Source organism: Notolepis coatsorum (assembly GCF_963971535.1).
Source record: "Notolepis coatsorum genome assembly, chromosome: 1".
Taxonomy (NCBI): Eukaryota; Metazoa; Chordata; class Actinopteri; order Aulopiformes; family Paralepididae; genus Notolepis; species Notolepis coatsorum.
This window is the reverse complement of record NC_140165.1, coordinates 121,191,519-121,217,786: the sequence shown is the minus strand read 5'-3', so window position 1 is coordinate 121,217,786 and position 26,268 is coordinate 121,191,519. Positions and strand designations below refer to the sequence as shown.

The 26,268-nt window shown below is 43.8% G+C and overlaps 1 protein-coding gene across 1 annotated transcript in view; it reads left to right on the top strand.

Annotated features, from left to right (window-relative positions):
* The window catches only part of LOC311248899 (TNF receptor-associated factor 2-like), a gene marked incomplete at both ends in the record, with an annotated part of 73,327 nt that overhangs the window by 35,829 nt on the left and 11,230 nt on the right, over positions 1 to 26,268 (top strand). The window contains 1 exon segment of the mRNA XM_084338128.1: positions 4,847 to 4,995. Coding sequence (XP_084194254.1) covers positions 4,847 to 4,995 — 149 coding nt within the window.

Below are 26,268 nucleotides of genomic sequence, written 5' to 3'. Positions count from 1 at the left end.
CCCCACGCAAGCAACAATCTATCCCACGTCTAGAGCTCTGCGCAGCCCTAGCCGGAGCGCACCTAGCCACGCTCATCCAACGTGAGCTCACCATACCGGTGTCTAGAACAATCCTGTGGTCAGATTCCACGACGGTACTCGCCTGGATCAAATCGGACTCATGCAAGTACAAAGTCTTCGTGGGAGTCAGTCACCGAGATTCAAGACTTAACCGAAGAGTTAACCGGAGAAACAGAGTGGCGCTACGTTGATACAAAACAGAACCCAGCTGACGTCATCACCCGGGGGATGCCCCTGGATGACCTCACCCGTCGCAATGTCTACAGTGACGGCCCCGCATTCCGAAGACTCCCGGAAGGACAGTGGCCCATGCCTATCCCGAGGGAAGCAAGTCCAGAGGAGGTGGAAAATAAGAAGTCTGTGTTCTGTGGATTGAGCACCGTAGCCTCCACCGACCCTAACATAGACGATTGCACGTCCATAGAGAGTGCACAACAAAGAACATTCCTGCGGTACCACCCGGAGTGCAAGTCCCCCGCTGATATGTCAGCAGCTAACTACGAGGAAGCAGAATTGCTTCTACTGCAGCGAGCCCAGAGAGACTCGTTCCCCGATGAATTGGCCTGTCTACAGGGAGGAAAGCTCGTCCCATCCGACAGCAGATTAATTCATCTGGCCCCCGAGAGCGACGCTCATACCCTCATCAGAGTGGGTGGTCGCCTACGCAGAGCCCCCAATCTACCGGATGACATTAAATACCCGATCGTATTGAACAGCCGACACAAGGTCACAGAGCTGATTATAAAGAAATACGATGAGGATGTACATCACGCAGGAGCAGAAAGAGTCTTCGCGGAAATCAGACGTCGTTACTGGATCCTACAAGGAAGAGAGGCGGTACGACGCTTCCAGCGAACATGTCTAGACTGCCGCAAGTGGCGCGCGCAGCCCAGCATACCAAGGATGGCTGACCTTCCTCCATGTCGCCTCCGAATCGGTGACAAGCCATTCCACTCAACGGGTATGGACTGCTTTGGCCCGCTGCACATAAAGAAAGGAAGAGGAACCGAGAAGCGGTGGGGTATTGTATTCAAATGCATGACCACCAGAGCGATACACATCGAGCTTCTCCCGACCATGAGCACAGACTCATTCCTTATGGCCTTCCGTAGATTCACATCACGGAAAGGAAGACCGTCTACCCTATTGTCCGATCATGGGACAAACTTCAAAGGCGGCGAAAGAGAGCTGAGAGAGAGCTTCCAAGCTATGGGCCCAGAACTTAAGACCCACCTCGCTCCAGCACAGGTTGATTTCCAATTCAACCCCCCAAACGCACCCCACTTCGGTGGCACTTGGGAACGAGAAGTGCGCTCCATAAAGACAGCCCTGTACGCAGTACTTGGGGCCCAGACTGTGGCGGAAGAAGTCCTAATGACAGTTCTCACGGAGATTGAGGGAGTACTTAACTCGAAGCCCCTCGGATATGTCTCCAGTGATGTGGCGGATATCGACCCAGTTGCCCCCAACACACTCCTGATGGGGCGGCTAGATCCTGCATTACCCCAGACAATGTACCGGCCTGAAGAAGCGAACGGCCGACGAATGTGGAGGTACAGCCAAGTATTAGCCGACAAGTTTTGGAACAGTTTCCTACTGCACTACCTACCGTCTCTACAGACCCGCCAGAAGTGGGTAAAGGAGAGAGACAATTTGACAGAAGGAACAGTCGTCATGATTATTGATCAATCACTGCCCAGAGCTATGTGGCCGGCCGGCCGCGTAAGCAAAGTGATCACCGGTGCCGACGGCAAGGTCCGAGCAGCTGAAGTGCTCGTCCAGGGTCGCACTTACACCCGTCCCGTGGCGAGGCTCATAGAACTGCCTCGACTCCCAGACACAATCAATGATGACCATGACCCTACAACCCTATGACTTTGTGAAGTTGACTGACCCCTACAGCAAACCCTTATGTGTAAATAGACAACGCGATTAATCTGTCTCTGTTTAACTGATTAGGTCTGGGACCTATTCAGGGGGTGGCTGTTGTGAAGGGCCAGATTAAACCGAATATATATATTTATTTATATATATATATTTAATTGTATTTGTATATTCTCTAATATTCCCTGATATCCCTTGTATATTCCTTGTACAATATGCATTGAATATCCATTCTAGCCTACTGAACATCCCATAATAGTCTCCATTCTACTATTGGTCGAGACCTTGGTGCCAGGCTGCCATACCCCTCAGACCCAGTTCAAACGTACCGCTCCACATGTACGAACAAGTCCTAGTTCCGCGTAGGAATCTGGCTACCGCACCACTAATGGGACTATTTGTTCATAGTGCGTATATATACTGCGCTACTAAAGTAGGACTTCCTTTTCAGTCCAGTTTCTTACCCTCCAATAGAGTCACAGACGTAAAGCCTCCCCGCGACGCCACGTGTGGGAGTAAGGCCAAGTTCGCCTACCATCGGTATTGAGACATTGTGTATATTAATATTTGAATAGTCATATTTGGCACTATATCGTCGAGTTGGACGTAGTCTATTAAGCTAATAATAGTCTGTTAATATATAGTGCTTCGTGCGGTGAGAATACTACCGCAGTCAGTACCCCATCGTTTCGGGCAGAGAACTGGCTGCTTACCCAGGGTGGTTGACCCCATGTGAAGCTGCACCCGAGGAGCCCCAGAGCCGACGAGCGAGTGGACCTGTATACCGGATTATTCTACCGACGACAGCCCGCCTTCCCAGGCACGGATTATGCTTTGTATACTTTGATTATTCCATGGATAAAGACCCCCGACACTGCCGTGTGTTGGAACCCCCCCCCCCTGGAGAGGACGCAAGGTGAGGAGACGCTCTGCAAGACGAGGTCGCTTCACGTCTCTCCCCCGTGGACCGGAGAGAGCCGGCCCACAAAGAGTCCACCTGCTTTCATCTGTGGTCCAAGGATCGCCGGCGCATTGAACGGCACTACAGTGGGTTCACCTGGGATACCCTTGGCCGGACGAGGCAGCCGGATTCTACCCCCCCCCCCCTCCTACTCCTGTCGGCTTACAAGCGACCGGATTAACCCCCCCTAGTGGATCCAGTATATAATCATTAAAGTATCATTGCTGTTATTCCTTAACTATTCCAGGTCGTATATTTACCACCTGCGCCATCAGAGATTGGACATTCTCTATTGATATACCGACGAATACTCTTTGCCATAAAAGTGCATACTATTTCAATTCATAAATGTAATTAAGTGATTAAGTGCTTGCTCTACACACCATTGCTGTGTAGTAATAAACGCATACTTCGACTTCGTACATTTGTGTTGGATCCGTTTCATCTACGTGAGAGTGTTTATGATAATATATTTATGCCGTGTACTGGGTGGCCGAATATTAAGTACAAAGGTAGTGGTAGTAAGTATCATATCTAGTAATACAGTCAGGGAATTGTACCCCTCAGTTACAATTACCATCCGGGAGACGATAGGGGGCGGTATTTCCCCTGTTCGAGCTCATAGACAGTCCCAATGATAACGTGAGGCTAGAATGATGAAACATTTATGGATATCGCTAATAAAAGCAATAACGATTAAATAACGAGATTTCTCGTCCTTGGCACTCAACGCATGGCATGAAATAACGAGATTTCTCGTGGCTGGCACTCAATGTGTTAAAGAAGGCGTGTCCGGCCCATGGGGACATTAACGTGTGTTGTCGGGCCTTAACACATATTGCGCCATTCACGTTGTACGACGTGTTTCAAGTTCATACTAATTCTGCCAATCCACGGCGTACGATGTTATTTTGATCATATTTCATATTTTCGCCATGTTATTCATATTTCCCTCACGGAGCCTTGTCTGATGCAGTGGGACTCGGAACAACTCTGCAACGCTTCAATACTGCCACCTGGTGGATGATCGGCGAGTTGCCAAACCGGAAATGGCCGGTTGGATATCGGTGCGTCTCCTAAATGCGTCCGGCCACTCGCATATCGTTGCAGGACTCTAGCCACACATCGACATGATTTGGGCGTGTACTATTATACAAACCGGAAATGGATCGACTCGATCCCCATCAAATAACTGGGATCTTTTTGCTCCAGTCTCATAGGAGGCTGACGTTACTTTCAGCCTGTTTGTTTATTATTATCCATCCAAACTGCTCTGATCTATATATCACCCATACTACATAAAGCATTTAACGACGATCACAGAATTATAATTAATATATTAATATAGCGTGGATCGGCAACAAACAGCATTTGATAATCTATATATGCATTTATGCCTATATCTCACGTTCTAGGAATTACTGCAGAAAACGATAAAAACATATTTATATTCTAGACGGTATTTTCGTATGAATGTGTGAATGAAAAAGTAAAACGTTCCTACATCCTGAACGATAGATAATCGATGTTGAATGGGCCATAGTCAATTTAGCAATACAATTTAAAAAGTTATAGCCCTGCAAAGGTGAACATCTCCATAGACTTACAGTGGCAGAGAATGGTATAAGATGCTGAAAGTGCGTGGCAGGGAATGTGTTAAAGAAGACGTGTCCGGCCCATGGGGACATTAAGGTGTGTTGTCGGGCCTTAAAGAAGACGTGTCCGGCCCATGGGGACATTAACGTGTGTTGTCGGGCCTTAAAGAAGACGTGTCCGGCCCCATGGGGACATTAACGTGTGTTGTCGGGCCTTAAAGAAGACGTGTCCGGCCCATGGGGACATTAACGTGTGTCGTCGGGCCTTAAAGAAGACGTGTCCGGCCCATGGGGACATTAACGTGTGTTGTCGGGCCTTACAAATACATTTGATCCTGTTTTTCAGCCTTCTACACCAGTAAATATGGGTACAAGATGTGTCTGCGCATCTACCTGAACGGCGACGGCATGGGGCGCGGCAGCCACCTGTCCCTGTTCTTCGTGGTGATGAGAGGACACAGCGACGTGCTCATCAAGTGGCCGTTTAACCAGAAGGTAACCACGTCATCACCACCATTACCTAACCACGTCATCACCACCATTACCTAACCACGTCATCACCACCATTACCTAACCACGTCATCACCACCATTACCTAACCACGTCATCACCACCATTACCTAACCACGTCATCACCACCATTACCTTTTTTATTATTTGATCCTATCCCAAAATACTGTTGACGATATACAGACTAGGGCTGAATTTATCGGATTTCATTATATCCCCGAAAAACGGGATCTTATGGATCCCCCCCCCCCCCCCCCCCCCGCGCTTCATGTTGGCGCAGATCGTTTTTCATTTTTAATCTTTTCAAATTTGCGGTGAACATTCATGACCCCTAATGAGGAAGAACACTATTGATTTGGTGACCCTGTGACCTTTACTCTAGCGCCACCATCAGGTGAATGAGCGTATGTCCTGACCCATTAACAGTCGTGAAAGTGATGCCCGGAGATGCGGCTCTCCATGGACCACACATTTGCCGTAAGGACTTAAAGGAACGCACCAACTTTAATTAGGAAATTAGCTTATTTGCCATCTACCATCTGGAGTTAGACAAGCAGATACATCTACCCTGGAGTTAGACAAGCAGATACATCTACCCTGGAGTTAGACAAGCAGATACATCTACCCTGGAGTTAGACCAGCAGATACATCTACCCTGGAGTTAGACAAGCAGATACATCTACCCTGGAGTTAGACAAGCAGATACATCTACCCTGGAGTTAGACAAGCAGATACATCTACCCTGGAGTTAGACAAGCAGATACATCTACCCTGGAGTTAGACAAACAGATACATCTACCCTGGAGTTAGACAAGCAGATACATCTACCCTGGAGTTAGACAAGCAGATACAGTACATCTACCATCTGGAGTTAGACAAGCAGATACATCTACCCTGGAGTTAGACAAGCAGATACATCTACCCTGGAGTTAAACAAGCAGATACATCTACCCTGGAGTTAGACAAGCAGATACAGTACATCTACCATCTGGAGTTAGACAAGCAGATACATCTACCCTGGAGTTAGACAAGCAGATACAGTACATCTACCATCTGGAGTTAGACAAGCAGATACATCTACCCTGGAGTTAGACAAGCAGATACATCTACCCTGGAGTTAGACAAGCAGATACATCTACCCTGGAGTTAGACAAGCAGATACATCTACCCTGGAGTTAGACAAGCAGATACATCTACCCTGGAGTTAGACAAGCAGATACATCTACCCTGGAGTTAGACAAGCAGATACATCTACCATCTGGAGTTAGACAAGCAGATACATCTACCATCTGGAGTTAGACAAGCAGATACATCTACCATCTGGAGTTAGACAAGCAGATACATCTACCCTGGAGTTAGACAAGCAGATACATCTACCCTGGAGTTAGACAAGCAGATACAGACCCTTTTTCTTCTCTGTGCATGCAGTAGGCTTAGGGAGCAGCCGTGCCGTTAGCCTAGCTTAGTGTCACTCACTGGAAGTAGGTGTTCCAGTGTAGCCTCGTTCCCAACAGTCACGAGATACACTCCAAATACAATCTTATCACCTCAAAAGCCCAGTTTTTCAAAAAGCAACTGGGCTTTTGAGGTGATGAAATCACTGCACCCAGGCAGAGTATAATCTGCGTTTTTTTTATTTATTTCTCCACGTGGTCACAACTAGTGATGCACCGATGTGAAAATTGTGGCCGATACGATAATCGATAATAATATTGCTGTTCTGGCCGATACCGATATTTACCGATGTCGATATCTCTGTATAGAAAACACTTTTTTATGATAATCAAATAAAGAGCTATTTTCCAAAACGCATTACATTTTTTTACTTTTGTAACTTATTTTCAGAAATGACATATTTTTTAACGATTTAACACATTCGGGGCCATTGGGATGCGTCTAATAAATCTCTAGAGGACCGGCAAATGTAAACAGACGTGGGGCTGTTTGTAGAGCTAAATCTATACTTTATAGTATTGCTATCTGTCCATTCTCATTGTCAATTGAGACCATAAACCGTCCCTTCAAAATGGCTTAAAGAATTATTTTTTTCATCAATACGTTCTCATTTTATAGCGCCGTGAATATAAGCGTTATATGGGATTTGGTCTAGTATATTTCCTGGAAGGCGAGATAAAGGGCTAATAGCTACTACCGTTATATCCAATGGCATTTCTGTTATACATATGCTACAGTTAAAACTCAAACTGCATATGATCGGCACGATCCTCAAGCATGTATGCATGGAAGGGGGGGGGCGGGGGACGTCGTTTCTGATTATTGATTACCAATAACCGCGTTAGCCTCATTAGCCTCATTCATTGATCGGATGGATGGCTATCAAAACAAGGCCCGATCGGGATGTACTTTACGTGAAAAAGATCTTACCGTGGGCCGGTGGGATCCCCCAAAGCATTTCCCCGTTATCGATCGCCATCTGGTAGATCGATATGTCCATTGGCTGATGATAAATCCCCTTATTGCATAGTGAAATCTGCGATCCAAAACGTAATCCAAGCTACAGGCTGCACATCCAGAATCGAGCTAACTGAAAACTCCATTGAAAGTCAAAAAATAGAGTCCACCGTTCAGCCACAGGGCACACTCCATTATCGCGACAGCGCCCCTAAGAGGATCTGGCCGGTAATGCACGTTGGCGAATTCAAAGAGTAGGGTACATCTGCAGTGCCGCTCGGCGACCTTGAATAGGTTATTAAAATGGAATAAAAGCCAAAACAACTTGCCACGGATATATCCGTCCTTCTGTCCACAACGGGTGGAATCGAATCACGGAGATATCCGTGCTTGGGCGGGATTGTGTTAAGGCCAAAGCATGTAAAAAAAAATTATAATAATAATATTTGTTTTATATCGGCCCGATCTTGATATCGGACCGATACCGATGTGTAAAAAAACGGCCATATCGGCCGATATTATATCGGCGGCCGATATATCGTGCATCACTAGTCACAACATGTTTACAGGAAAGTTTTGGAGTTGTATTTGGAGTGTATTTCGTGACTGTTGGGAACTAGGCTACACTGGCACACCTACTTCCAGTGAGTGACGCTAAGCTAGGCTAACGGAGCGGCTGTTCCCTAAGCCTAATGCATGCACAAAGAAGAAAAGGGTATGTATCTGCTTGTCTAACTCCAGGGTAGATGGCAAATAAGCAAATTTCCCCAAAGTGTTGGTGTGTTCCTTTTAAGCCTCGCCATATTTAGATTTTTCTGCATTTTGAACCCCCCCCCCTTCCTAAATCTATGGACCAGTGTATTTTAAAAGTATGATTTAGATAATCGATGGGCCAAACTGTACAGGTCAGATTTTGGGAAAAATACACAAACAATAAGTGTCGTGTTGACTTTGAACACGTCGTCCTTTTGCACCAAACCTTATGTAGCTCTCTTCACAACAACACAGACGCAGGTCGGTTCTTCATAAGCGGGCGTTTATTCTTTGCGCTCATCCATACCACCTCACACACCGTGAGAACTCGTTGGCCGCTTGTTGTGAAAAGAGGTTCTTGAGTCCTTGGAAAGTTTGATTTGATCTTTATTTATCTCGAACAACCATAAACACACACACTTGAAATAACAAAAAATATCAAACTAAATAAAACAAATAAAATTTAAAAACTAAATAAAATACAAATACTAATAAAATACAATATATCTTCCTAGACATGGAAGCAATTGTCAACATGGCTCAAGACAAATGGTTTTGTTCGAGAAGGGACAGAAAGAAGCAAAGCTTATCTGGTCCTGCCCCTTCCTTACAATATCATATTCATTATGTACCGTAATTCCTCTAATAGTAACCCCGGCTTGTATTTGTTTCAACTGTAGCGGGTACCAGGCTTGTATTAGGAGGAGGCCTGTATAAGAGGGAGGCCTATATTTCAAATTTTCAAACGGATCATAATGAATAAATCAACATTTTGTGTCAGTTTGAACCCAGTAAAATGTACTGGGTTCATTTATTGAAACCAAGTACTGTATGAAATAGTAAACAGTGCAATTACAGGTGGTCACTGGTCATTTCAACGTTTTCAAAGTGAAATCAAGTAACTAGCTCAGTGTGCAGCTCAGTATATTAGTAACCCGGCTTGTATTAGGAGGTCGGCTTATAATTGCTTAGCTCAAGAGCGCACCCGGCCATTAATAGAGACCCGGCTTGTATTTGAGACCCGGTTACTATTAGAGGAATTAGTAATAAGTTATCTATCAATATCAAAAAATAATATACCTATCCACTATAGCAAAAGATAAATAAATAATTACAAAAATACTAGTTCTTTTGACCGTCTGCTTTGACTTCAGACGTCTATAATTGTAACTTAAATCTTGTGGAGCAGCGTGATACAACCTGCTCACCTGAAGTCCATTAGAGAGAGAGAGAGAGAGAGAGAGAGAGAGAGAGAGACACCTGGGCCCTCATGCATCAACGTGGACTTTGAACTTGACCTACTTCCACACGTAAGCACGGAATGTAGAACTAGCGTACGCACAGGGAAGTCGGCATTCATCACACGTGCGTACGCAGGCTCTATGGTCCTCCGTGTTGATGAATACCACTTTGTTCTACCGTCAATGCTCGTGCATGATTATCCATATATGGTCATGAAAATGAGGAAACACCCCCCATGGGATGTGAAATAATGGACCGACCCTAGCGGGACTCCGAGAAACTCCACGGAGAATTCACTGCTGTCGAACCAAGAAGACACTATCGCGTATTGTGGGATAAATAAAAGGCGGATTTGTAAACGGTGATGTCAGATATCAACGGCTCCCTAAGACCATTGCTGCAATTCTGCCTGGACAGCTCAAAATACTAATAAAGACCGTTCGTTGACCACTGTTTGGCGTTGGTTGTGTGTCATTATAAGTAACCGTGCTTGTAATATGAATGCCTTTATTAGTTGTGTTCGATTGGCTATATGATTTTTAGATGCATCTATTTTGTTGTCGGCTAATAAAGACCGCGCTGGAATATGACTGCCTTTTCCCGTGTTGTTTGATTAATACCCCATGGATTAAAGTTCTCCTCAATTTTATTCCAAATCGCGATGGATCTCCCGTCAATTTTCTACCTGCTGCATATGATTTCTAGAGGCATACTACAATCTATTTTGATGTCAGTATTGGGTAGCCTATATAAACAATATAATACGAGAGCATATACAAGAACAATGAATCTCACTGCATGTATGATAGCCTGCCTTTCAATACATGAACTTGAATCCCATCATATACATAGTCTGTCCACTATAGTGTCATTGCAATGCGTTTTCTATTCTTTCTTATACAGTAAAAAGGGGGAAGAACACTATATTAATATGACTTGTATTCTGCTTACAGCTTCGAAGTTCCACTTGTTTCGTTTAACGTAAAGCCTTTTAAATATAATCAAAACGTTCCCGTGTTTCTGCGGTCTGCGCAGAATAATAACGAGTTGAGCTTTATGATTTATGATGAATTGAAAATGGGGGACCCTGATGTAAACAAGACGAAAGTTGGTCTGCATCCCCAATTAACAATTGTATGTACTGAGCTGTACTGTACTGTACCCATTCTGCAATCTGTTAATAAACTTTTCAATCAATCAATCAATCAAGCTACGCGGAGCGCAGTCAGTCAGTAGCCTACTTATATATTCCGATAACGCTATATAAACCATGCTGCATTCATTCTGAGAGAAAGATCTATTATTCCAAATGCTATTTATAGGTTTTTTTTTACCATAATTACACTACTGTTGCTATTTTACAATGAACTATAATGAACTACGGTTCGTACAGAACGTGCCAGTGTTATTATGCACAGAAGCTCATTTCCTTGTTGTAATAATATATTCTACCACTGGGCGCTAGGTACGCCAGGTCTGAAAAGTGCGTAGATGTACGCACAAAGTCAAGTTCAAGTTGAAGTTGATGAATCCCACTCTTTGCTTAGAAATGATCGTACGCACAGGGTAAGCACAGATCTGTGCGTAGAACACGTTGATGCATGAGGGCCCTGCTCACCTGAAGTCCATTAGAGAGAGAGAGAGACCTGCTCAGGCCCTCATGCATCAACGTGTTCTACGCACAGATCTGTGCTTACCCTGTGCGTACGATCATTTCTAAGCAAAGAGTGGGATTCATCAACTTCAACTTGAACTTGACTTTGTGCGTACATTTTTTTGTCAATCAAAGTCGACTATCCAAATGCTTAGTCGGGGACAGCCCTAGTGGGCACTGATGTCATCAACAACACTACTGAAGCTAGCACGGCACTCTGTGAGAATTCGTTTTCTACCCTCAAGAACATCTTTACAGAACATCGCCTTAGTATGCTTCATCGACGCAAGGCCAATTTAATTCAGTTGGCATTTGAGAAGGACTTAACAAAAAAGTTCAGGAATGAGTGGAGGGGCAGTGTTTTTTTTTTTTTTTGTATTGGTCTTTTTTTCCCCTCCATTTTTCCTCCGATTTTCTCCCATCCCAATGTTAGTCGTATGCCAATTCCCAGTCCCTTCCTGGTCGCTGCGCTTTACCCCCCACAGTCAGATCATTTTGGGAGAGTGGAGGCTACCACGTGCTTCCTCCGACACACGTCCAGCCAATCACCGCTTCTTTTCACCTGGCAGCGCGGATTCTCATTGAGAGGGCGTAGCATGTGGGAGGATCACACTATCCCCCTCACGTCCAATCCGCGCTTAGCAGGCGCCCCGACCGAACTGTAGGAGTCGCTGTTTACAACGACCCGGACCCACCCCGCCAGCTTCTCCCACCCTCTGATACAGCCAATTGTATCAGTGCAGACGGCCAGCCAAGCTTGTGACAACCCCGGAGCTGTGAGCTGGATTCGAACAGGCGAACCAAGCTCACAGCTCCGGGGCTGGTGACGAACGCAATCTCCGCTCGACCACCTAACCGCCCGGAGGGGCAGTGTTTTAAGAAGATTTCACTCTGTCCCCAAACGCCGCTTGCCGCTCTACTAATGATGGTGAGTAGCCTGTGGAGGAATTTTGTTTGCTTTTTTATGCACCTTATTTTTGTCAGTTCAGTTCAGTTTGTCAGTGAATTCAGAAGTGTTGAATAAATGGAGACTTTTCAAAGATATAGAATAGAATAGAATAGAAATGTATTACCCTGAGGGAAATTTGACACTGCAAATCACTCAACATTAAACATTTAGACAGAACAAGTCACGAATAAGAATAACAAAACAAATGGCCTAAGAATAGAATAAAATGAAATAGAATAAAAATAGAATAAAAGATACAGTAAATAAATACAGTAAAAATATACTGAAGTCTACAGTAGGTGTAATATTGCACAGTGCTGTTTAAAAAGTAAGAGTCCAGGAAGATGGTAACTGTCACTCTGTGCTCAGTGATGCAGTGAGGCACAGTGATATTGTATATTCTGATGGCTGTCGGAATGAAGGACTTCCTGTGCCGTTCAGTGCTGCATTTAGGTAGTGTGAGCCTATAACAATACATGCTCCTCCTGTCAGCCAAGTCTGTGTATAGTGGGTGGGAGGGGTTTTCCCTGATGGCCTGGAGCTTAGCAAGGTTCCTCCTCTCCGCCACCCTCGCTAGGGCGTCCAGCTACACCCTAACCACGCTACTGGCCTTCCTGACCATCTTATCCAGCCTGTCTGTGTCCCCTGCTCTCAGTCCGCTGCCCCAGCAGGTCTGTTATATATATCCGTTCAGTCTGTTTTTGTATAAGTGAATGTTCTTAAGATAGAGAAATTTGATTTTTCAATTGCCTCTCTGCTGTTTAGTTCAGCACCATGGGCAGCGCCAAGCAAGCCACAGCGCTGTTGTCCCAGCTGAAACGTATAAAACGGAACCTGTGTCGAAAAACCATTGTGCCCCCCCGAGAACATTTTATGCCCCCCCACTAATTTGTTTCTGCAGCCTGGTCTGATTGAAAGGCAGGCTATCATACATGCAGTGAGATTCATTGTTCTTGTATATGCTCTCGTATTATATTGTTTATATAGGCTACCCAATACTGACATCAAAATAGATTGTAGTATGCCTCTAGAAATCATATGCAGCAGGTAGAAAATTGACGGGAGATCCATCGCGATTTGGAATAAAATTGAGGAGAACTTTAATCCATGGGGTATTAATCAAACAACACGGGAAAAGGCAGTCATATTCCAGCGCGGTCTTTATTAGCCGACAACAAAATAGATGCATCTAAAAATCATATAGCCAATCGAACACAACTAATAAAGGCATTCATATTACAAGCACGGTTACTTATAATGACACACAACCAACGCCAAACAGTGGTCAACGAACGGTCTTTATTAGTATTTTGAGCTGTCCAGGCAGAATTGCAGCAATGGTCTTAGGGAGCCGTTGATATCTGTCATCACCGTTTACAAATCCGCCTTTTATTTATCCCACAATACGCGATAGTGTCTTCTTGGTTCGACAGCAGTGAATTCTCCGTGGAGTTTCTCGGAGTCCCGCTAGGGTCGGTCCATTATTTCACATCCCATGGGGGGTGTTTCCTCATTTTCATGACCATTATATGGATAATCATGCACGAGCATTGACGGTAGAACAAAGTGGTATTCATCAACACGGAGGACCATAGAGCCTGCGTACGCACGTGTGATGAATGCCGACTTCCCTGTGCGTACGCTAGTTCTACATTCCGTGCTTACGTGTGGAAGTAGGTCAAGTTCAAAGTCCACGTTGATGCATGAGGGCCCTTCCATTAGAGAGAGAGAGCACCAGTTCTGTAATTTCCGCTCTTAAATGTAACACACTCTCGTGAGATTTTGTGCCTTATTACTTTTAACTGTTGACCAATGAATTTACTGTACATCAAATCAACTATTTATATTTGAGCTTTACATCACATTATTTATATATTTATTACTTTATACAGGAAATGAAGAAATCAATCAATGAATTATCATGAATATAGAATATTTATGCAACAGCACTTTTACATGACGTTTATGTATCGTTTGTCCTGCTATAATATGAAGGAAGCCTGTGAAGTTCTGCCGTTGGCCACACGGTGGTGCCATGCTCACAAAAGTAAAAGCATGAACTGCTCCTCAACAGCTTGTCCAGTCATGATGAGAGCTGTCCCATTGTGTTATCCTACTGATGGTGTCAGTATGTGTTGTTGTTGTTGTTATTATTATTAGGGGCGTGGTTAAGAGGTGTCACTCAGGACATACAGTATTTGGGGATATAGCCTTTGCTGTTGGCTGCCGTTTTAATATATCTTCATTGATTTATTTTGTACATGAAGTGGGAATCCCTCATGACAATAGACTTCCCAGGTGGCCAGCATACTCGGCCCAATTCCGGCTACCGGTCGGCACACTCTGCATATGTCCGGCACGGCACGCCAACGATGAGCCGGATCTGGCTCGGTAATGGTTGCCGGGGCAGAGCCGACTCGGGCTCGCCAAAGATAAACCGGCTCTGGCCCGGCTCTGGTTGCCGGGGCAGAGCCGACTCGGGCTCGCCAAAGCTAAACCGGCTCTGGCCCGGCAATGGTTGCCGTGCCCGAGCCGACTCGGGCTCGCCAAAGATAAACCGGCTCTGGCCCGGCAATGGTTGCCGGGGCAGAGCCGACTCGGGCTCGCCAAAGATAAACCGGCTCTGGCCCGGCTCTGCTTGCCGGGGCAGAGCCGACTCGGGCTCGCCAAAGATAAACCGGCTCTGGCCCGGCTCGGCTTGCCGTGCCAGAGCCGACTCGGGCTCGCCAAAGATAAACCGGCTCTGGCACGGCAATGGTTGCCGGGGCAGAGCCGACTCGGGCTCGCCAAAGATAAACCGGCTCTGGCCCGGCTCGGCTTGCCGTGCCAGAGCCGACTCGGGCTCGCCAAAGATAAACCGGCTCTGGCCCGGCAATGGTTGCCGGGGCAGAGCCGAAGTTTCAGTCAAGCGACGCCGCCCCCACACACAACAGCGGTGTGATTGGCAGAATCGACTGTCAATCAAAATTGTTCCGTTGAGACCACCGCAACAAGTGAATACAGCTGTACTGTACCCACTCTGCAGTCTGTCAATAAAGCTTTCAATCAATCAATCAATCAATCAGACAAATGCATAGAAAAGCCCTTATTATAACCAAATAACAAAAGATTATATTATTGTTTATGAAAATGTTTTAGCCCTATGCTTGCCTATTATTTTAATGGCAACAAATAAAATAATAATAATAAAATTAATAAATAAAATGTTAGAGGAGTGGAGGGGGGGGGGGCAGAGCGAGGTGGGTGTTATAGGAGTGGAGGGGGGGGGGGCAGAGCCTCATAAAGCTAACATTAGCTGCACTCATAGGAGCCTGCATGTTGATGTAGCCTCATAAAGCTAACATTATAGCTGCACTCATAGGATGTTGATGTAGCCTCATAAAGCTGCATATGCTGCACTCATAGGAGCGTGTTGATGTAGCCTCATAAAGCTAACAAGAGTATATGTAATACTGTGGTTATGGCCTCTATAGTTAGCAGCTCATAGCTAACATAATACTGTGGTTAAGGCCTGCAGCAGCTCAGTAGCTAACATAACAACACTGTAGTTAAGGCCTTTAACCAGCAGCTCAGTAGCTAACATAACAACACTTTAGTTAAGGCCTTTAACCAGCAGCTCAGTAGCTAACATAACAACTGTGGTTAAGGCCTTTAAATAGCTGCACTCATAGGAGCCTGCATGTTGATGTAGCCTCATAAAGCTAATATTATAGCTGCACTCATAGGATGTTGATGTAGCCTCATAAAGCTGCATATGCTGCACTCATAGGAGCGTGTTGATGTAGCCTCATAAAGCTAACAAGAGTATATGTAATACTGTGGTTATGGCCTCTATAGTTAGCAGCTCATAGCTAACATAATACTGTGGTTAAGGCCTGCAGCAGCTCAGTAGCTAACATAACAACACTGTAGTTAAGGCCTTTAACCAGCAGCTCAGTAGCTAACATAACAACTGTGGTTAAGGCCTTTAAATTGCTGCACTCATAGGAGCCTGCATGTTGATGTAGCCTCATAAAGCTAATATTATAGCTGCACTCATAGGATGTTGATGTAGCCTCATAAAGCTGCATATGCTGCACTCATAGGAGCGTGTTGATGTAGCCTCATAAAGCTAACAAGAGTATATGTAATACTGTGGTTATGGCCTCTATAGTTAGCAGCTCATAGCTAACATAATACTGTGGTTAAGGCCTGCAGCAGCTCAGTAGCTAACATAACAACACTGTAGTTAAGGCCTTTAACCAGCAGTTCAGTAGCTAACATAACAACTGTGGTTAAGGCCTTTAAATAGCTGCACTCATAGGAGCCTGCATGTTGATGTAGCCTCATAAAGCTAACATTATAGCTGCACTCATAGGATGTTGATGTAGCCTCATAAAGCTGCATATGCTGCACTCATAGGAGCGTGTTGATGTAGCCTCATAAAGCTAACAAGAGTATATGTAATACTGTGGTTATGGCCTCTATAGTTAGCAGCTCATAGCTAACATAATACTGTGGTTAAGGCCTGCAGCAGCTCAGTAGCTAACATAACAACACTGTAATTAAGGCCTTTAACCAGCAGCTCAGTAGCTAACATAACAACACTGTAGTTAAGGCCTTTAACCAGCAGCTCAGTAGCTAACATAACAACTGTGGTTAAGGCCTTTAAATAGCTGCACTCATAGGAGCCTGCATGTTGATGTAGCCTCATAAAGCTAATATTATAGCTGCACTCATAGGATGTTGATGTAGCCTCATAAAGCTGCATATGCTGCACTCATAGGAGTGTGTTGATGTAGCCTCATAAAGCTAACAAGAGTATATGTAATACTGTGGTTATGGCCTCTATAGTTAGCAGCTCATAGCTAACATAATACTGTGGTTAAGGCCTGCAGCAGCTCAGTAGCTAACATAACAACACTGTAGTTAAGGCCTTTAACCAGCAGCTCAGTAGCTAACATAACAACACTGTAGTTAAGGCCTTTAACCAGCAGCTCAGTAGCTAACATAACAACTGTGGTTAAGGCCTTTAAATAGCTGCACTCATAGGAGCCTGCATGTTGATGTAGCCTCATAAAGCTAATATTATAGCTGCACTCATAGGATGTTGATGTAGCCTCATAAAGCTGCATATGCTGCACTCATAGGAGTGTGTTGATGTAGCCTCATAAAGCTAACAAGAGTATATGTAATACTGTGGTTATGGCCTCTATAGTTAGCAGCTCATAGCTAACATAATACTGTGGTTAAGGCCTGCAGCAGCTCAGTAGCTAACATAACAACACTGTAGTTAAGGCCTTTAACCAGCAGCTCAGTAGCTAACATAACAACTGTGGTTAAGGCCTTTAAATAGCTGCACTCATAGGAGCCTGCATGTTGATGTAGCCTCATAAAGCTAATATTATAGCTGCACTCATAGGATGTTGATGTAGCCTCATAAAGCTGCATATGCTGCACTCATAGGAGCGTGTTGATGTAGCCTCATAAAGCTAACAAGAGTATATGTAATACTGTGGTTATGGCCTCTATAGTTAGCAGCTCATAGCTAACATAATACTGTGGTTAAGGCCTGCAGCAGCTCAGTAGCTAACATAACAACACTGTAGTTAATGCCTTTAACCAGCAGCTCAGTAGCTAACATAACAACTGTGGTTAAGGCCTTTAAATAGCTGCACTCATAGGAGCCTGCATGTTGATGTAGCCTCATAAAGCTAACATTATAGCTGCACTCATAGGATGTTGATGTAGCCTCATAAAGCTGCATATGCTGCACTCATAGGAGCGTGTTGATGTAGCCTCATAAAGCTAACAAGAGTATATGTAATACTGTGGTTATGGCCTCTATAGTTAGCAGCTCATAGCTAACATAATACTGTGGTTAAGGCCTGCAGCAGCTCGTTAGCTAACATAACAACACTGTAGTTAAGGCCTTTAACCAGCAGCTCAGTAGCTAACATAACAACTGTGGTTAAGGCCTTTAAATTGCTGCACTCATAGGAGCCTGCATGTTGATGTAGCCTCATAAAGCTAATATTATAGCTGCACTCATAGGATGTTGATGTAGCCTCATAAAGCTGCATATGCTGCACTCATAGGAGCGTGTTGATGTAGCCTCATAAAGCTAACAAGAGTATATGTAATACTGTGGTTATGGCCTCTATAGTTAGCAGCTCATAGCTAACATAATACTGTGGTTAAGGCCTGCAGCAGCTCAGTAGCTAACATAACAACTGTGGTTAAGGCCTTTAACCTGTGGTTAAGGCCTTTAACCGCAGCTCAGTACGCTAACATAACAATACTGGTTACTGATTTATTATTTACATTGAAAAGATACAGAGATAATTTGTTAAAGCTGGACTAGCACACTAGGTTAGTAAATCCTAGGCCCCAGATTCAGATTCCTTTATTTAGCCATTTGTGTAAAACACATTGGTAATTGTTGCAGCAATACAGTGTATGCATTTCCTTTCTTTTTTCACAGAAAACAACACCAACACAGACAAGAAACGAAACAGTGCAGTGGGGGATTAATCAATAAATACATATATATATATAAAGTGAAGAGTGCAGGGATCCAGTACGGACTAGTGCAGTGCAGTCAGTGTCATTGTGCCAGTGTCACTTGGGGGCAGAGGGGGGAGGGGGGGGGGGGGGTACCGAGGGGGGGGGGGGGGACCTGAGGCATTGATCAGCCTGGCGGCTGAGGGGAAGAAGCTCAGTCTGTGTCGAGCTTTCACAGCCTTTGGGATCCTCAGCCTTCTCCCAGAGGGGAGCAGGGTGAAGAGGCTGTGACCCTCTGCTAAAGCTCCACTCCTGCACTAAAGTCGGGGATTCAGTTGGAATCAGATCTGCTGTGTTCCCCCCTACCTGGTGACAGTGTACATCTCATAAAGTAGGGATAATCCACCCTGCTACACAAACATCTCAAAACAAACTGGTCAGACTACTGCTTGACCTTACTTCTAGAACCCACCTCGCCCCTGCCCACGTGACAACCTAGGATGGCTTAGAGTAGACGACAGAGTACAGCAACTTGCAATGGGCCTGTCTACAAGATACATACACGACCAAGGTATATGTGTACATGTCAAAATACTTCCCAAAGGTCAGTGAATACCACGACCACAACACCATGGGAGCTCCACAAATCATGTTAAACCCAGATTTGGCTCAAACAGGGACTAAACACATTTCGCAATTATGCCACATCAATGTGGAACGCCCTACCCAAAGATGTAAAGGAATGTGAATCACTACCCACTTTCAAAACACTCTCAAAGAACACCTACGGGAGACTGCAATTCGAAACTGGCCCCTGTAAATGTCCTAACCCAACCCCCTCCAACATGGTTTTGTCAATATTCCAATGTACAGTTGTGCTTGTGCAGTTGTACAGTGCCCCCCCCCCCACCCCTCCTACCCCCCCCCCCCACCTATAATGTACGGTTCTACGTCAAATATATACTCTCTTTTCTAGACTCTTTTTGTATCACAAACAGTAGGCCTACTGTATTTGCAAATCTGGTATGTCATAAATGTATAGAAGTGTCTATCTGTATGTCACATGTCATGTTATGATGAATTGAAAATGGGGGTCCCTGATGTAAACAAGACGAACGTCTTTCTCTGGTCTGCATGCCCTTAACAATTGTATGTATTGAGCTGTACTGTATTGTACCCATTCTGCAATCTGTTAATAAAGTTTTCAATCAATCAATCAATCAATCAATCAATCAATCAATCAAAACCAACATTTTCACTGTAAAGTATATAAAAACGAAGTTATTGAACTTTAAACTTGAAACAAATACTATACTGCCTATAATTTGTTAAAGATGTATTAATTCGAACATTATTTCATATTATTTTACTTGAAAAGAGAGCTATTATTATTATTATTATTATTATTATTATTATTATTATTATTATTATTATTATTATTATTATTATTATTATTATTATTATTATTATTATTATTATTATTATTATTATTAGTATTATTTTAAGTTATTCTTGTGCCATTGAGATTTGTCAGAGAGATTGTAGGCATAAAGCAAGTTGATTGAGTAACTGTTATATAAAATAATATAAATAATAATTGTCATTTGGCAACACTGACTAACAGCTGCGTTGCATTGTGGGGGGGGGGATCCCCACAATGCATTGTGGTTTTTGAAATTTTGAATTGACGCGCGTCGCGCGCGGCACAGTCAGACCAGACCAGTATGACACGGTTGCATTTCTTCTCATCTCAGGTAATTTATGCAGATATTTTTGATTATTTATAAGTAATACCGCTAATATAAATGAGTGCTGTTTAGTCTGTGTTTCAGTGAGTGTAGCGCGAGCTCACGTTAGCTACTAGCTCTACATACACTGAGTGTAGCGCGAGGCCGCAAGCTCACGTTAGCTATATAGGCTACATACACTGAGTGTAGCGCGAGCTCACGTTAGCTACTAGCTCTACATACACTGAGTGTAGCGCGAGGCCGCGAGCTCACGTTAGCTATATAGGCTACATACCATAGATATCTATAGAACACAGATATCTATAGATATCTATGCTACATACACTGAGTGTAGCGCGAGCTCACGTTAGCTATATAGGCTACATACACTGCTACAGGCAGAGCCTCACGTTGTCACCAACTGTTCTCATCTCAGGTAATTGTGCAACACATATATAGGCTACATACACTGCTACAGGCAGAGCCTCACGTTGTCACCAACTGTTCTCATCTCGGGTAATTGTGCAACACATATATTTTATTATTTATAAGTAATGCGTGCTGCTGATATAAATGCTGTTTAGTCTGTGTTTCAGTGACTAGTCTACTGTAACGTTATTTGCTCGATATTATGAAACTGGCGGGATCTGTAATACAAGCACTACTGCTAGCAGGCCTAGACTGTAGAATACTGACGTTAGCTAACCAATGCATATCACGCAGATCTTTCATGGTTTAATTTAATTATAAAATATATAATTTCATTGTTAATGTAGCAAATACTGTTACAGTGCTGTCTCTCAACAACGACATGAAAGCAGAAGACAGCTCAATAACAACTACCCGTATACTTCAAGTGGTTGTGGTTTTTATTGTGTGTGTGACTGTGTATATATAATATATACTTTTTAATCTGGGACATCATTTTCAAAGAGTCATCCTGTAATGCCTTCTCTCTCTCTCCCAAGACGGTCAAGATCTACCAAGTCTTCAAGATCTTCAAGTGGTCATGCTTGTAAGTGATGTATACAATGTTTTATTGTGTGTGTGACTGTGTATATATATACTTTTCAATCTGGGACTTTCATTTCAACAGCTGGAAAGGGTCATCCTGTGTTGATGGATGCTACAGTATGTAGATGTGCATGACATGGACTAAATTAGAGGTCCTAGATATGCAAAATAATATTGAGAATCACTGGCCTTAGACTATCTACTAACGTATTCTCGCTCTCTCTAGGTTCATGGCCACTAATGACTTCAGACCTTCAGAAGGACAGTATGCTGGATGAGGAAGGTCTTGGCCATGCTGCGATGGCTCCTAGAAGACAAGAACGGAGAGGTGCTGGACCTGGCTGTCAAATGGTTTGTAATGCTAGAGTATATTTTATGTAGATGTGCATGACATGGACTAAATTAGAGGTCCTAGATATGCAAAATAATATTGAGAATCACTGGCCTTAGACTATCTACTAACGTATTCTCGCTCTCTCTAGGTTCATGGCCACTAATGACTTCAGACCTTCAGAAGGACAGTATGCTGGATGAGGAAGGTCTTGGCCATGCTGCGATGGCTCCTAGAAGACAAGAACGGAGAGGTGCTGGACCTGGCTGTCAAATGGTTTGTAATGCTACAGTATATTTTATGTAGATGTGCATGACATGGACTAAATTAGAGGTCCTAGATATGCAAAATAATATTGAGAATCACTGGCCTTAGACTATCTACTAACGTATTCTCGCTCTCTCTAGGTTCATGGCCACTAATGACTTCAGACCTTCAGAAGGACAGTATGCTGGATGAGGAAGGTCTTGGCCATGCTGCGATGGCTCCTAGAAGACAAGAACGGAGAGGTGCTGGACCTGGCTGTCAAATGGTTTGTAATGCTAGAGTATATTTTATGTAGATGTGCATGACATGGACTAAATTAGAGGTCCTAGATATGCAAAATAATATTGAGAATCACTGGCCTTAGACTATCTACTAACGTATTCTCGCTCTCTCTAGGTTCATGGCCACTAATGACTTCAGACCTTCAGAAGGACAGTATGCTGGATGAGGAAGGTCTTGGCCATGCTGCGATGGCTCCTAGAAGACAAGAACGGAGAGGTGCTGGACCTGGCTGTCAAATGGTTTGTAATGCTACAGTATATTTTATGTAGATGTGCATGACATGGACTAAATTAGAGGTCCTAGATATGCAAAATAATATTGAGAATCACTGGCCTTAGACTATCTACTAACGTATTCTCGCTCTCTCTCTTTAGGTTCATGGCCACTAATGACTTCAGAGCTTCAGAAGGACAGTATGCGTGTAGCTTATTGCCAGCGGAAGAGTGCAAGAATGCTTCCGCATTCGTCACCGCACGCCAGTACGGTAATGCGCCTTTCCTTTCGCCCCGCTCAGACAAATGCATGTAGTACATTGCAACACAACGCAGCATTTCCGCGTACATTGCAACGAATCACTTGGAGTTTGAAAGTGATATCAGAAGAAACTACTCAACCTCGGCTGTCTTTAACTAGCAGGACGCTAGTGGGCTAGTCGCTAAAATATATATCGTTTTATATATAATTGTACCAACACAGATTGTCCTGCAATAGATACAGTGAATGCACAGCTACATTCGCCATATATTTCTATCGCTGCTGCGGTCTACAGTGAAATGCAATATTATTATTATTATTATTATTATTATTGTAAAGATTATCATTACAATCGCAGCCTGGAGAGGCAATGTTACAAGTGTACGAGGGTTGTGTGCAAAGAGCACAGCCTCTCAATTTGCACAACGTGCACAAAATAATAATTGTAATGATCTTTACAATAATAATAATATTGCATTTCACTGTAGACCGCAGCAGCGATAGAAATATATGGCGAATGTAGCTGTGCATTCACTGTACATGTATTGCAGGACAATGTGTGTACTGCCTAATATCTGTGTTGGTACAATTATATATAGAACGATATATATTTGAGCGACTAGCCCACTAGCGTGAAGGGGCTCCTTTCCTCAGAGCAGCCCGCTTGTATCACCACGCTCGGCGATGCTGCGATGGTGCACGAGGTTGCCTCGCTAGTGGGCTAGTCGCTCAAATATATATATCGTTTTATATATAATTGTACCAACACAGATATTAGGCAGTACACACATTGTCCTGCAATACATGTACAGTGAATGCACAGCTACATTCGCCATATATTTCTATCGCTGCTGCGGTCTACAGTGAAATGCAATATTATTATTATTGTAAAGATCATTACAATTATTATTTTGTGCACGTTGTGCAAATTGAGAGGCTGTGCTCTTTGCACACAACCCTCGTACACTTGTAACATTGCCTCCAGGCTGCGATTGTAATGATAATCTTTACAATAATAATAATAATATTGCATTTCACTATAGACCGCAGCAGCGATAGAAATATATGGCGAATGTAGCTGTGCATTCACTGTACATGTATTGCAGGACAATGTGTGTACTGCCTAATATCTGTGTTGGTACAATTATATATTTTAGCGACTAGCCCACTAGCGTCCTGCTAGTTAAAGACAGCCGCGGAAATGCTGCGTTGTGTTGCAATGTACTACATGCATTTGTCTGAGCGGGGCGAAAGGAAAGGCGCATTACCGTACTGGCGTGCGGTGACGAATGCGGAAGCATTCTTGCACTCTTCCGCTGGCAATAAGTTACACCCGGACAGTATGCTGGATGAGGAAGGTCTTGGCCATGCTGCGATGGCTCCTAGAGGACAAGAACGGAGGTGCAGGACCTGGCTGTCAAATGGTTTGTAATGCTACAGTATAAATTATTGTATTACATCACACTCACCATCAATGACTCCACCATCACCCCTTCCCCCCTAGTCCGCAACCTCTGTGTCATCCTCGACCCCACCCTCTCATTTGACCCCATGTCCGCTCCATTGTCAAAACTTCATATTTTCACCTCCGCAACATTGCCAAAATCCGTCACTGCCTCTACCCCCTGCTGCTGAATCCCTCATACACGCCTTCATCTTTTCCCTCCTGGACTACTGTAACTCCCTCCTCACTGGCATCACCTCCCGCTCCCTCCATAAACTGCAGATGGTCCAAAACTCAGTTGCCCGCCTCCTCACTAACACCCGGTCCCGCGAACACATCACTCCTGTCCTCCACTCCCTCCACTGGCTCCCGATCAAGGAACGCATTAACTTCAAAACACTACTCCTCACCTTCAAAGCCATCCATAGCCTGGCCTCACCCTGGTCTTAAACTTTTTACACCAAGAGAACGGTGGGGAGAGAATATATACATATGATGGGGAGAGAATATATACATACAGTGGGGAGGAGACTGTACATTAGGAGGGGGTGGTTGGGAGAGAAATATACATATAATAGACAGTCTCCTCCCCACCGTATGTATATATTCTCTCCCCACCATATGTATATTTCTCTCCCACCCCCTGCTAATGTACAGTCTCCTCCCCACCGTATGTATATATTCTCTCCCCACCATATGTATATATTCTCTCCCCACCATATGTATATTTCTCTCCCACCCCCTCCTAATGTACAGTCTTCTCCCCACCGTATGTATATATTCTCTCCCCACCATATGTATTTTCTCTCTCACCCACCCACCCCCTCCTAATGTACAGTCTCCTCCCCACCGTATGTATATATTCTCTCCCCACCATATGTATATATTCTCTCCCCACCATATGTATATTTCTCTCCCACCCCCTCGTAATGTACAGTCTCCTCCCTACCGTATGTATATATTCTCTCCCACCCCCTCCTAATGTACAGTCTCCTCCCCACCGTATGTATATATTCTCTCCCCACCATATGTATATTTCTCTCCCCACCATATGTATATTTCTCTCCCACCCCCTCCTAATATACAGTCTCCTCCCCACCGTATGTATATATTCTCTCCCCACCGTATGTATATTTCTCTCCCACCCCCTCCTAATATACAGTCTCCTCCCCACCGTATGTATATATTCTCTCCCCACCGTATGTATATTTCTCTCCCACCCACCCCCTCCTAATGTACAGTCTCCTCCCCACCGTATGTATATATTTTCTCCCCACCATATGTATATTTCTCTCCCACCCCCTCCTAATATACAGTCTCCTCCCCACCGTATTTATATATTCTCTCCCCACCGTATGTATATTTCTCTCCCACCCACCCCCTCCTAATGTACAGTCTCCTCCCCACCGTATGTATATATTCTCTCCCCACCGTATGTATATTTCTCTCCCACCCACCCCCTCCTAATGTACAGTCTCCTCCCCACCGTATGTATATTCTCCCCCCAACGTATGTATATATACCGCCATCTTTCTCCCGGGTTGGTGTGATCACATGACTGACAAAGCCGTGCAGTGATAGGCCAGAAGTCAATTCGATTGCATCCAGGCGCGATTGCTTATCCTGTCTGGGTAGCCCGGATGATGGTTTTTTACATCGAATTTTATACACCGCAATTATACATTCGAATTTTTTTACATTGAATTTTTATTTCACATTTATTTTCAAAGTAATTATTTTCAATGCTATAAATTCGGTGTCTGAAAAAATTCAGATACATTTTTCAAAGTAATTATTTTCAATGCTATAAATTCGGTGTCTGAAAAAATTCAGATACATGTTTTCAAAGTAATTATTTTCAATGCTATAAATTCGGTGTCTGAAAAAATTCAGATACATGTTTTCAAAGTAATTATTTTCAATGCTATAAATTCGGTGTCTGATAAAATTCAAAAATCAGATACATGTTTTCAAAGTAATTATTTTCAATGCTTTAAATTTGGTGTCTGAAAAAATTCAGATACATGTTTTCAAAGTAATTATTTTCAATGCTATAAATTCAATTCAGATACATGTTTTCAAAGTAATTATTTTCAATGCTATAAATTCGGTGTCTGATCAAATTCAAATACTTCTGTCACTCATTTGCTTCCATACTGGCTCTTGTTGTATTTTGTTATCTTGCTTTCCTTCTCTCTCTTCTCTCTCTCTTCTCTCTCTCTTCTC